A 14,074-nucleotide genomic window follows, 5' to 3' on the forward strand; every position below is an offset into this window, starting at 1 on the left:
TAACTTCCAGTCTCGGTGTTAGGCGACCTGTACATGGGAAGACAATATATTTTCTTACGAATAAGATTGCACCGTAACGAAGTAAAAATTTAACGTCGGAATATTAATTCGAGTCACCGTGTATATAATTTAAAATAATCGCGACAAAGGTTGTAGCGGTTACGTGTTTTCTTTTCGGTCTTTTTGGGTGGAAATAGCCGGACGGTGCGACGGTTCCCATGCGCCGGGGTACGCACGAAATAAAAGTAGCTAGAAGTGGGACAGTGTTTTGCACGTGCATCGGCGGAGTGTATACCCCGTGGAAACAGATACGCGTTTACAGAAGTGGGAAAGAAGGGAAAGGAAGAAGAGGTGACCGCGCGGAGTGAGAGTATCTCTACCTGAGGAAAGATGCTCATCGTCCGTCGGAAGGGAATTACACGAGGTGAGAAAGGAGAGGTATTCCGTCGGTAGTAGGGGTAACGGAGGGGGTAGGGGAATAGAGACTGGAAGAATGTAAGAGGGGGGTAGGGGAAAAAGAAGGAGAAGAGAGGGAGTTACGTTAGCAGCGGATGGGCATTCGACGTTTGGGCTGCACACGTTCCTCGGCTACCTAGTGAATCACAGAAGACCGGCTACCTTTGGTGGAACCGGTTGTGGTCGATAACCCGACTTCTCCGCGTGGAACGGTCGTACGCGAATCGTATCATCTGGATGGACGCTCCGGAGGAGCCCGAAATCTGCCATCCGACGTTAGAGTGGTTTTAACCGAGAGAACTCGGGCTCGCGGGACCGGTGGTTTTCGCGTTTGCTCGTGAAACTAGTTCTTTTATACGAGGCGTCGTGTGACAGAAGTTGAAAGTGAACAAAAATCGTTTTATAGATCTTTGAAGTTTTTTATGTAAGTTTGCGACTACTGTCGCGACACCCGAATTCGAGGAAGATGAACGGGCCTAGCGTGGACGTGGTATGGGACCCGCAGACGCAGATGAATTCGTTGGAATGTTGGGATTACTCCATCGAGCTCTCCTGTCTCCAAGGTCCGGAAGGTACATATATAGAAACGGAATATTTTCGATCGATCGACGAGGCGAACCGTGCAATAAAATTTCTGGAGTGAACGTGTGCGCTTGAAAATACGCGCCTTTTCGACACGGTCCCGATCAGAGATGGGCAACGTTCTTGTCTAGACTCTACTTTCCAATAAAGATTAAAAATAAAGTATTCGTCCGTTGAATGAACATTAACGTTCTTCACCTGGTAACGAAGTTATATCTTGCATCGACGAAGCAAAAATTCGTGTAAACGAGCTTTACGGATTAAATATCGATCAGAGATTGACAACGTTCTTGTCTGCACTCTAGTTTTCAACAAAAAATACAAAACAAATATTACGATTTTAATGAATATTCAAATTTTTTATCTTGCATCGACGAAGTAAAAATTCGTTCGAACGAATTTGATCGATCAAGTGTTGCCGGGAAACGCGCGCGTGTTCAAAGCAGTAGCAGAGATCAAAGATCAGAGATCAGACGCGAGTACCATTCTTATCTAAACGCTACTTTCTAATAAAGAATGAATATTAAACTTTTTTAATTTTGAAACGAGGTTGTATCTTACGTCGATCACATAAAAATTCGTCTATTGCAAATGACTGTTCGATCGAATGAATGCCACGAACGTTCGTGTGGTGGTTTTATTATAAAAATTTAAACAAAAGTTTGCCCATTTTTGAGACGGATCCGTGAATAGTTGATTGATCTTCGAACCTTAGGAACAGACTACGGATTGCACGCACTTATGGTGTGAAAAACATGGAAAACGCATGCAAAGTGTATACTTATGCAGAATAAGGTATTAATAGTATTACGTTGAATTGTACGAAGGATTTATTTACATATGTTTTGAACGTGTTCCCCTATTAGTATGCGCCATAAATGCATAAAACCCGCAGGTTAGCGACGAGTGACAGAAATTCCTGCATAATTGTGAACGGTTTACCGAGACAAGTATCACGACGAAGAAATATTCTACGACAAAATTCATAACACATATTGGTTGTCACGTTACGAAATTAATGGAATAATTCATAATTACACGAACATAGTTTACTGTGTTTATTAAACTCTTCGATTTATATTTTGATCTCGGTGTACAAAGTTTAATTACTTCGCATAACTAAATCTTTTTACGCAAATTTAACTGAGCTTTATACACCGAAAGAAACCAAAACATAAATTGTGGGAAACGTTTAATAAATACATCGAACTATACTTGTAATCATTCAATCGATATTTTATAATAGAAATGACACGAGAATACTTTTACTTCGTGCTTCGAAGTACGTTACGCGCATTTTAACTTAACACTACGTGTAATTATGTTTACTTTCTTACGTAGCCAGCTGACCGTATTTAGATGTTAGAAATGATATAGGAAACCAACGTACGTTATGTTACAACATCTACAGCTAAAGCATAAAGAATTCAAAAATGAATTCTTCTTTTCGTACGTATTGTTTCTTCAGTTTCCACAAAAGAACAATTTCTTAGTATTTTTTCTTGTATCCTACAGTTGTTTATACAATATTGATGTTTGTAAAACATCTGTCGCGAATTAGGCCACGAGATACGTACAATGAAAAGAAATGTGTAAACGAAGCAATAATTACTACAAATTTTTGGTATTCGGTAAAACATGAAAAATCGTTAAAATTACGAAATGAAAATTTTATATTAATAACGAAATAAAAGTTTAGTTACTCGCATCACTCTAGTAAAATGGCAATATCTAAAATTAATAATTGATCAATTTTCATACCTATATCCACTGAAATTCATTTAAACGTGACTTCTATCATTCAAGGCCATCTAGAGATCAGCATATTACTCACAGTTGAAATTTGCATTTCAGAATAAGGGAAATACATTATTCAACTAAAGAAAAAATGAAAAAAATCTTGGATGATCCTTAAATCTCGAAAAATATGGCCCTCTGAAAAATTGTTTGCTTATAAAGAAATATTGGTTCCCTCGTAAATTTTTCCCCCCTATCGTTAAAAATAAATGAGACATTCCAGACGAGATAAGCTTGATTTATTCGTAAAAAGAATGTGAAAAATGGATTTTTTTTAGTCGAAGGAAACGAATAATAACCCCTTAACACGAGTCTGGTAACATTAATGACAGTAAGGGGATAGTAAGGAGAAACGGTAGTTGGGTCGTTTGCTCAGCGCGAAGGTCCTTGGCCCTAGCAGGAGTATGGTTGCACGTTCGTTGCTTTGTGGACTCGCTGGAGGTCGTCAGTTTCAGGACGACGGACTGCTGCGAATCAGACCGCTCACCGTCAAGTTCACCTGCCTGGAACATCCGGCGTTATCGTTCCGATTTGCGATCGTTTCGAATCATTCGAGACGCTCACGAGCGATCATCGTCGCTAATAAGGAAGATCTACAAAACTAAACGCAATTAACCCTACGACTCCCATGCCCGTACAATCCACCGATCTAGTTTCTAATATATTTTTTTATTCGTCCATCAAACTTTAACCTTATTTATTTTAACTTTGCCTCCTTTTGCAATATCTTTTTTTATGAAATGACTCCTTTAAGAACGTGTAAAAATTGGGCAGAAGGCTGTACGCTATCGTTTGAGATTAAAAGTCACATCGTGCACAGAAAAATTGTCCAACAAGAGCGATAGAACTCGTCGTAACCGCTATATTCGCTATTAGGTTATTCGAGTCGCGTGGCGTTTGTATTCAGTGGTGCTTTACAAGTCATCGTGGAAAGAAACACAGATGCTGGACGCGTTCGAAATATTAAAATTTATTATTAGAATTCTTAGTCGATTCGAACAACGTTTCGTGCACATTCGATAAAAATCTTTAAATCTAAAATTTAGTGGGAAAATTTAATGCGAAAGAGTTTCATATTTCGTATTTAGAATATTTTTGACATAATGGTACGAAATTTCATTAAAATAGACGATTGACACTTAGGTATACCACTTTATCAGAATTCGTAATCGATTTGAATCGCTATCGAACGTAAACCTCGAGTTAACACTGACACATCATCCAGCAAGTTATGATTACAATAGCTACTGAAAATCAATAAATTAGGTTCGATAATAAATAAACTGAGCCTCGTTTTTCAAAATGCTTTCTCATGTATGATCATAATCTTTACTCGATGTAATGATGTAAGACCTTACACGTTGATAACTTTGTATTGCGTAAACAGTACCGATACAATCTTCTTGCAAGTTGTTTAGACATTTTAAAAAATTCATCAAACAGTAATTACAACAAATAAATAAATTGTTTGTTGAATCTAAATTTATCTAATCGACTCGTAACTCTATTACAGATTTACAGTTGGCGGCAGAACTCGGCAAGACCCTTCTGGAACGGAATAAGGAATTAGAGAACATCATTAAACTTCATCATACCACAATCGAAGAACAAGCACAAGAAATAGAGGTAATTCGTCGATAATTACGCTTCGAAATTCTTTCGTTAATCCTAAGGAACTATTAGTTTAATGTTACGTGGTGTTTTTCTTCCAGTATATGAAAAAACAGACCGCTGCCTTGAGGGAAGTGAACGATTCAAGACTGAAAATTTATGAGCAACTCGAAGTCAGTATACAGGACTTGGAACGTGCCAACCACCGCCTCGTGATGGAAAACACTAATGACAAAAAACTTATCAAAAGGTACGAATATTAACAGTTGTACGATAGCTCCTCGTTATAAGACCGAATCTTTACCTCGATAAAAGACTCGAAATCGTTTCCCCCACTTACGCCGGTCGATACTTGTCGATATTCCTTATGGTTAATATTAAAACTCTATACAATTCATATATTTCGTGTCTGTAAAAGTATTTTTTTCTGATTTGTCGACAGTCAGTGTTTAACGATCGAGAATCTCGAATCTCGGTGCGAGGATTTACAGAAGAAAAACGAGGAGATAAACGAACGACATAGAAATGTGCTTCGGCAACAGTGGACGAGTCAATCGATGAAAACCACGCAAACACAGACCAGTCTATGGAAAGCATCGGTCACGCAGGGTGGCAGCACACAACAGGTATAAATATTCATAGAATTCATTTTGCCCCGATCTTAGATAAGTTCGATAATTATCGGACTATACCGTTTGAGAACCGAACATAAAACGTTGAATCTCGATTTCAGCATAAAAACTTACAATTTCACTGCGGAATTTCTATTCCGTGCGGTTCAAACAACTTCCTAACAATCTCCCTTTGTTCATTTCAAAAATAGTTTACAATCGCGGACTAGCGAAATTTTATATCATAGTTCGCGGGTCAATATTTCCTCGATCGTTGTTCGATCAATTTTGCTTATATTTTCGTATCGTCTAACATGGCGTGGAAAAGAAATGATCTCAATACGATCATCTTCACGTTCGCGATTTGCATTTGAAAATGCAGTAAATTATTGATCGTATATAAATATAACATTTACACATTTAACGTGTTCTTAAGAGATCTATTTTTAATTCTACTTTCTTTTTGACGACTATAATCAATCACTACAAAATTTTTTATTCTATTTTATTCAGAGATAAATGATTCGATTTAATAAATATGAATTTGTAGTTACCAATTTACTGATTGATGTAGTCTGCTAATGAAATGACTCAGGAGCGATTATTGTTTTGTAAAGAAGAAGAATATTGAAACGTTTTACAGAACGCTGCCCCGTCGGAAGAAGAAATGACCGAATTGCTAAGACAGTTGCAAGAAGCACGAAGCCAAAGAGCAAGGGAACAAAAGAAAGCGACGGAACTTGGTCAACAATTGGCAACTCTAATGCAAGAGAACAGTACTCTGGAGGAACTATTAAACGTTTGGCGTAGTAAAGCGCAAGACGTAAAAAATCTTCAAGAAGAAATAAACGCGCTCGAGGAAGTGAGGTACGTATCTTTGGTTTTACTTAACTTGTTTTGCTTAAACTCATTCAACTCAAGAATTTTTTTAGTTTCATTGTAAAAAGTCTCGTCATCCATATACAGTGGCAGCCATTTATTTTCATAGAAGCCACATCTTAATTTCTAAACTATTTAATAGGAGTCAGAAGTGTTTTATGTTCCTTAAAGTGCCGTACCAATGATGAAGACTGTTCCAAAAGTAACTTCTTTCATAATCTAACTCTTTGTGGCACAGGATTCCAGATAATAAAATAGACCCATGTTGAATAGAAATGTTAACTCTTTGCTTGCTTATACAGAACTAATTTTTATAAAAATTAACTTACTTCTACGATTTTTTACATAAAATCAGGAAAGAACGAAAAGATAAAAAATGCTAAAATGCTAGAATATTGTATTGTATAATAATTTGTAATGTACAAAAGGTAAAATATGCACTCGAGTTTTCTATGAGGCTGTAGCGTCATCTAGAACATTCGCAATTAAAAATTTTGCGACAACCAAAGTTAATAGAACTGTATGAATTAAAATTAGAGGTAGATAGATATAATATCTTAGCCATAATATATTTTTACCGCGTTTGGCGTGCAAACGTCCCACCGTGTGTGCGTCGTCCTATTTCTCTCATAACCTAGAAAGATAGAGTAAACTGTCCCGAACGATCATAACATTATTAGAGTACATTAAGACATAAAAAATGTTAAGCCTCGTCGAATCGCCAATTTGTTGCGCAGAAACAGGTCTCAATGAAGAAACGTTTGAATATTTTCAGACGTGGACAATTATGCGGTCGATGTTTGCGCGGGATGGAGACGAAAACGCACGACGAACTTACGGTACTGTTGGATCAGGAAGAATATGACATTAGTATGGCCGAATCAATGATGAATGATAATCAACACGAAACCGAAACGCTTACTCAGGTAAATTATTATTTTGTTTCTATATTTGCCAAGGCTTGTTTCGTTGAATTGTATATACCCGCATGAAAAGTTTTCCCGCGTTTTTTCCCCTCTTTAATCTTTGCTTCGTTCGTATTCATCCGTTGATGATACATGTTAAGGGCTCGAAATTTTTCAACGAGCCCCGCTTGGAAAGTAATTTGAATTTTATTTGCTTTAGGAAACATTTGCAACAAAGATTAAGAAATCCAGGGCAAAAACAGAGACTAAAGAATTTCGTTTCCCGTTGTGGACAGCTTTCGCGTGTATATGGAAAGCACCGTCGTTGATCGTTGTCTTTTTCCATACGATATGTTACATAAAAAACGAATGCATCATACCGTTGTTGATGAAACCTTTTCGAATACCGATTTTTATTCTAAAAAAGGTTTTTCCGTTGAATAATCGCAAAAAATTGCTTTAGAGCATTGCATGTATATAGACAACGCTAATTACTCGTGTCCATAATTAAAATCTAAAGTAAATCAATCGTTGATATCGATAGGATTCACTCGACGCATGTGTAGAAAGAATATCCGTAACGACGTACTGTGTCAACGAATTAAGTATTCCTTTTTCCATTCGTTTCATCTTCTATTCTTAATAATAATTGGAATTATTATTAATTTTTTTAAAAAAAGGATCTCTTCTAATTAACCTTCAAATAGGTACTTGTCTTTCTTGAGCATTACAATTTAAAGTTTGTATTTTGGCGTTCACGTTAGATGGGTTATCGTTTTGAATAATGTGTTCGTTTTATAATTTATAGTACATCACTTCTACATATATAGAAGATTTTTTAAACTTAGACTGTTCCTAGTGTCATCCCATTGTTTTACTAGTTTAACCAAAAATAGTTCGAGATATATCAAAATTACGAATACAGTGTTAGACGCGTCATGACTTTTTCGATAAGCTTGGCTAAGGTACGGTGTAGGTAAATCAAAACGAAACTTATAACTGAGCACTTACATTATTAAGAGTCCGTAACGAATTTAATACGATAAGTGAATTACAATGGAATTAAATTCATTCGGATAAAATGGCAGAAAATGTTCTTTTGCACGTTCCGAGTATTGCTAAAATAATTTGTAAATATTATATAGCGTGTCGAGAAAAGATCCATTTTCAAAGAATAATAAGACTGCGTTAAATTATCAAACTTAGCAAATAAGTTATCGTTTCGTGTAATCGTTCGAGACTGATACTTAAAATTTAAGTAGATCGGATCTTGCGATGCTGCTTTTTAGAATTAAGTTGCTGTATCGTCTACCTTTTTTTTTGTTCGTTCGACTTTTGAGCATGACCGAATGTCGTTAGTATATCTAGTCGATGTATTTGTTAAAATTTTGTTGTACAATGTAAGTGCCAGATTTATATGATCTTAAATAAAACGTATTTTTTCAATAACCGATGTTGCTTCTTTTTATTTAATATCCTATAAATCTGGCTGTTCCTTTACCTCTGACCCAGCCATCCTCGCTTTCTGAATACTCTCGAAACGATCGAATGACATTCTCGTCATTCGTTCGGTTTCATGTACGATTTCGTTGCAAGTATCCCTAATGTAGAACGATGCAAGAAGCGAGGCAGTATCGTATCGTGCTTGAACCCCTATTCTATTCGCAAAGCTAGTGTTTCTAACAATAAAACTCACGTAACCGTAGCTGCATCACCGATTCTATTCGATCATTGAACGCCAAACCTTCACGAGCAAACGCACAACTCGCTTTTGAAAATTACGAACTAGTTCACTAACAAAATTATGTTTGATCGGTAGCAAGAAACATTTAACGAGAGGCAGCCCGACATTACGTCAAAGGTAATTTTTTAACAGCAATCATTCGCTAAATCATTTAAATTATACTAACAATTTCTCGCATGTTCCACACACAGAGAATGTGACTAGTCGAGTAAAATAAGAGGACGATAAAGGGGTTTTAATATTTCTTTTTGTTAAGAAACGAATAGTTAGAAATTGCTTTAAAACTGATATTTTCCTGTATACGTATAAATAGTAACGATAGTTTCTAGTAATGTGTTATTCGCTCAAGTAATCTTGTTTAAAATCAAAAAATCCCCAAGTTGCTCTTTAATAGAAACTATTAAAATTGTTTTGTCGTCTTTTCGTTTTTCGCCAATAATTTTGTGACTCACAATACGATTCGCGTACAAATTACAGAATTAACCTGTACAGCTGGTACGTACAATGTAAAAATACGTTGCTTGCAGGATTCTGGGAACAAAGATGGAACAACCAACGACCCGCACAACCCGTACAGAGTACTCGTAGAGAAGTATCAAGCCTTGTTAGAAGTCCAAAGGCGATCAGCTCCTCGACAAAAGGACACTGCGCCCGCGACCTGCATGTCTTTGCAAGAAGAGCTTGAGATGTCGGGCGAATTCGGTAGTTTTAACTATCGGTCGCTGGAGACGGAGTTGCAGCAAGAGTCGACCAAGTCCACGAATGCAAACGGTACGCGTGCCAAGACGGAGATCTGCGGTAAGAAACCATTCTCCGCCACCCCCACAGACTTCTCCGAAGCGGAGACATCGTCTTCCGGATTCTTGGACGAGACGAGCAACAAGGCAACGCAAACGGAAGGGAGACCCGGTTCGTTCCTCTGTTCCATCGCCGACGGTGAGGATTGCAAGTTCAGCATCTACGACGACAAGAGCCCGTTCGAGAGTAGATTCCGCAAGACGCCGGAGTACAGGCTAGTGTTCAGTGAAATATTCAGCATTCTGAAGCGTGCAGCCGAAGCTAAGGACGAAGGTGAAATGCTGCCACTCTTGGACGATTCGTCCAACACGCTGGTTTTCCAGCCACAATCGTCGGCGTTGACGCAAGAGTATTTCCCCAGCGAAACCACAGACGACAATCAGAGCGTTGTTTCTTCCATCGTTTCGTCCGTTGTATCCGAACCGTTGTATAGAGTGCAAACACCGGTTCCAGCGACCGCAGCGCACGAACGGCAAACGAACGAATCGACCGCAGCGCACGTTAAACAGGGAAAGATGGCGGGTCAACGAAACGGAAATCGTTTGGACTATATGTCGATCAACTTCCTCGGCTCGAAGAAAACGCCAAAGAAGTACGCTAGCAGAAAGTTATCGTACAACGACAAGCTAACGGCCACCACGACCACCACCGCCGCGGACGTGATCCCGACAACGAATCCAAAAGTGGTGCCGTCGAAATTGAACAGCGGCGGGAAAAAGAAGTTCAGACCGTTCACCGTGGCCGATCAAAATGGAAGCACGCGCAACGGTTACGGTTACGCGAACAGGACGAAAGGTTCGCCGAACGCTGTAAGGCAATCGAATATGTACACAAGTAGCAACGGTAACAATCAACACAATAGTTTCGAGTACAAGGACTATAAGCCTAGCACGGCGTCGGAGGAGGTAGCGCGATTGAAACGGTTAGAGATGTCGTACGCGGAGGTTCTACGGTTGCCAAACAAATCCAAAGCGAGCAATCGCAGAAGTTAAATTAAATATTATTCGACGGTGAGAACAATTCCAGGAAACCGAAGTTCAAAATTTCCTAAGTTTATAACGTACGAACGAATAATAGATTCAAACGGTAAGATTCAGTATTGATGATCAGTGCTAATTAATAACATTTTGTAAATATCACAGAGAATGACGTACAGATGTAGTGTCTAGGTACTAAACTATTTTACATTAATTTTTTTTATTATATTTTGTATCTTAATTGTATATCTTCTTTTCACGTGAATGTATGAGGGTAACAAAGGTACACAAACGTTAATATATAATTGTCGACGAAACACGTGGTTAACGACTCGAAGAAAATTGAATCGTGTCTCGTAAATTTGTTCTCCCTTAGAAATTGTAGTTGCGATGAAAGAATAAAATTATTTATGTGCCATTTATTACGTCGGATTACAATCGTCGACTGATTCCAAATACTTGCCCGTACTTCCTTCGGCCATGCATCTTACGATAACGCACGATTAACCTTCATTCGGATCTTCGCAATTCACCCCCTACCCCCAATTTATTCTACTCAATGCCAATGAAAATTTAATAAAAACACACGTAGAACAATTAAGGAATCCATCGTTGGAGGATTAAATTAAATTGTCTAGCGTTTTTAATTCGTGCATGTTTTGCCCCGCTTTTACGCAAAATTATACGTTCGATTATAATCGAACTCGCGTTTTAAATGAGAAATTCTCACGATTTTCTACCGAATAGTGCAAAATAGGAGAAAGGTTTGAACGAAATTTATTGAAATTTATTGAACTTTAAGTAACAGGTATATGGGATTTTTCACTTTAATTTTAACACAGAGGCATTTATTTTCTTCCCGTGTCAAAATTTCATTAAAAACGAAATATTAAAAATTCCTAAATGCTTTGTTTTATTTGAGTGTAATAAATGTACAAGAAGCATCTTGTATCTGTTGTGTTTACAAATTAAATTCACTGCTATCGTATTCTTCTCGATAACCGTCCGAGTCATACTTGTTTTATACAAAGTAAAAGTAAACTAAGTGATGTTTCATTAATAGAAATTCCACTTAGAATTCCCCTTTCTACAAGTTACGATTTTTTTATATTCTTGATTCCATCCCTATATCCCACTTTTATTCCTTTTTAGACATATTTGGAATAAAATTCATTACCATTATACATGGCATTTTCTGATTAAAAGTGATATATTTACTTAAGAATCGTCGAACAATGCGCGATGCACGGCTCCTAAACTCGGTTGTACGTAACTTGAACTTACGCTTCTTCTAGTTCTGTAAAAGAATGCAAACATATCTTTATATAACGCGTATTTCACGATTAAATAATTACAAGCTTATATACTTACTCTGTAAGAGACCTAACTGCGGGACCTGTTGGATTATTTTTTGGTCGCGGATTTACGAGAAGACATTTCATCGGATGTCCATCTAACTGCCTATTATGATAAGTTTCAACAGCTTTAGTAGCATCCTTTAATGTTTTATAAATTACTTCTGCGGTGCCCGGCCGTACTAATCTGGACACTAGTAATTCCCCAACATCCTCGAACAATTCCTGAAACACAAAGACATTAGCGGCTCTTCCAATTAAATTAATACTAATTCTATTCATTTAACGAATCGTACCTTAATATCTTCTTGAGTAACATTCGCTTGTAAATTTGACACTACGATTCTGTAACCAGTTGACGGAGATAACGAACTAGTGCTTGTTTTCGAGCGGGATAAAACACTCATGGTTCGTGATTTAGTTGGTACCGAATCTAATCTTGATTTTACACCCACGTCTCTATGACTTCTTGAATCGTAATACTTTGATTCTATTGGATCTTCTGCTAATATAGTACTATGGAATAGCATTACTGTTAAGCATCGATTATAACAAATTTAATGTCGTGTAATGCATCAATTAAACAAACTAATACAAACGTATACCGTGATTTTGTGCCAAAACTCCAATCTTCTTTGTACAATGGGGAAACCGGTTTTGTCTACGAGTATCGAGCACAAATATAAACATTAATATTCCATATTAATAAAACAGCAATTATGAAAATATTCACCATCGTGGAACGCGCGATAACTTTATAGTCCCTTGCTCTATCCCGCTCTCTGTCGACGTCCGGCTTCCGAGAAGGTACGATTCTTGTTATGTTAGTACTTGCTGGTTTCACCCATGTATAAGGAGATGCGGAAGGCTTAATACTGAACACAGGAGGTGGTGGTGGCGGTGTAGGTGCATATTCATTACTCACGGTTCGTCTTAAAGGAGCTGTTTCCATTAAATAATCTGAAACATAAACATCTCAAATGATTTTACGAATAATATTATTTCAAATATTTAATACAAATTTTTCATACCATCGTTGTAATCCACGTTCATTTCTCCCATATAATGAGGTTCTGTTAGCAGAGGTGGCCTATAACCTACTGCTCTTGTCGATGGAGGCATATAGTTGTTTGGAATATTAGGAGGTATAGAATGCGGTATTATCGGTGGCATTTTATTAGTTGATAAAGACAATCTTCCATTGCGACCTGTCTTTCTAGAAATTCCAGGCAACTGTGATTCTACTTTTTTCAACTGGGATGCACGTATCTTGTCTAATTTTAATCTAGCATCGCTTTGCTTTGCAATTTCAGCAAGTTTGTCTCTTGCATCTGTTAGTTTCTCTCGATTTTTTTGTATAATTTTAAATCTTGCATCTGTAATTACTTGGGTGCCACCACGTCCCCTTAAAGAACCATTGGCACGTGCTCCCCTATTAATTCGTTTACGAACACTATACAACAAATAACAAAAGAATAATTAATATCGACAGATCTATTTAATTATATATTATATTTAAAAGTAAATGTTTACCCAATGCAATGTTACATTTAAATATTATTTCGATTATAATTGATACTCGTAAAATTTTTTATTAAATAACTGTGAAATTTATGACGATACAAATTTTTCGACCAATATTCGAAAAACATTTACAGGAAAAAAAAATCCGATTTTTGAAACATTTTTCGACACTTTGCGTGAAGTAAAAGCAAACGACTTTGAGGAACTTGTACTTTTTTTTATTAAATTGTTAATTAAGATCACCAGATTAGCGTAATAAGAAAATGATTCGAGAAAGAAACATTGCGGCCGAAATAACGATTTCTTGAAGGTATTGCCAGATACATCAGAAGGCAAACTTCTTCTTTAATGACTGGAGGCTTAATTCTTTAAGGTTATAAGGTAATCGATAATATAGTAGTCACTGCAGAGTCAATTTAATTAGTGATTTTTTTAAACTGCCTCACCCTCCACCTTTGCTTCTCATTCCTGACGATTGCGATTTTTTAATTATGTCATCTAAACTTAGACCCACATCAGCCATACCGTAATAATTCGACTACCCGAAACAGACGCGATTCATGAAACCAAAATTACAGGCTACTTCACACTTAAAGGGAACCCCGCACGTAACGAATAGGATATCTATTGAAAACGACATGTGAATTGGCTTTATGGTATCATAGCCATAGACTTTAAATTACAAAGATACGCACAAAAGTATCGATTCTATGTAAAGATTCAGAAAAGTTCATTTAAATAAAACCACGGGCTTATATAGATCCAACAAACAGAGGCTTATATACGTATATATGTATTTTCAGAAAAATTATAAAGAGTATTTTATTACAGATTA

The 14,074-nt window shown here is 37.0% G+C and overlaps 2 protein-coding genes across 6 annotated transcripts in view; one reads left to right on the forward strand and one right to left on the reverse strand.

The window, feature by feature from the left end:
- Centrocortin (cerebellar degeneration-related protein 2-like) overlaps nt 1-10,785 on the forward strand; it is a 69,955-nt gene extending 59,170 nt beyond the window's left edge. For 2 of the 5 annotated variants that reach the window (XM_076771334.1, XM_076771331.1), the window contains exons 2-8: nt 4,349-4,461; nt 4,548-4,696; nt 4,889-5,072; nt 5,701-5,924; nt 6,712-6,862; nt 8,661-8,702; nt 9,113-10,785. In XM_076771334.1, the coding sequence (XP_076627449.1) occupies nt 4,349-4,461; nt 4,548-4,696; nt 4,889-5,072; nt 5,701-5,924; nt 6,712-6,862; nt 8,661-8,702; nt 9,113-10,375 (2,126 nt within the window). In that variant the 3' untranslated portion in view covers nt 10,376-10,785. Of the gene's footprint in view, nt 1-576; nt 1,029-4,348; nt 4,462-4,547; nt 4,697-4,888; nt 5,073-5,700; nt 5,925-6,711; nt 6,863-8,660; nt 8,703-9,112 lie in introns of those variants that run through there. The other 3 variants (XM_076771333.1, XM_076771335.1, XM_076771332.1) reach the window with 3 other exon arrangements.
- A 464-nt stretch (nt 10,786-11,249) lies between these two features.
- Nucleotides 11,250-13,825, reverse strand: LOC143344836 (uncharacterized). Its single transcript, XM_076771337.1, has 7 exons — nt 13,686-13,825; nt 12,747-13,168; nt 12,449-12,675; nt 12,321-12,376; nt 12,012-12,231; nt 11,732-11,940; nt 11,250-11,657 (listed from the first exon to the last, which is right to left on the reverse strand). The coding sequence occupies exons 1-7, from the start codon at nt 13,760-13,762 to the stop codon at nt 11,579-11,581; spliced, it is 1,290 nt and encodes a 429-aa protein (XP_076627452.1). The 5' UTR covers nt 13,763-13,825; the 3' UTR covers nt 11,250-11,578.
- Between the last annotated feature and the right edge of the window lie 249 nt (nt 13,826-14,074).

Source organism: Colletes latitarsis, chromosome 8 (genome assembly GCF_051014445.1).
Source record: "Colletes latitarsis isolate SP2378_abdomen chromosome 8, iyColLati1, whole genome shotgun sequence".
In the NCBI taxonomy this organism is placed as follows: Eukaryota; Metazoa; Arthropoda; class Insecta; order Hymenoptera; family Colletidae; genus Colletes; species Colletes latitarsis.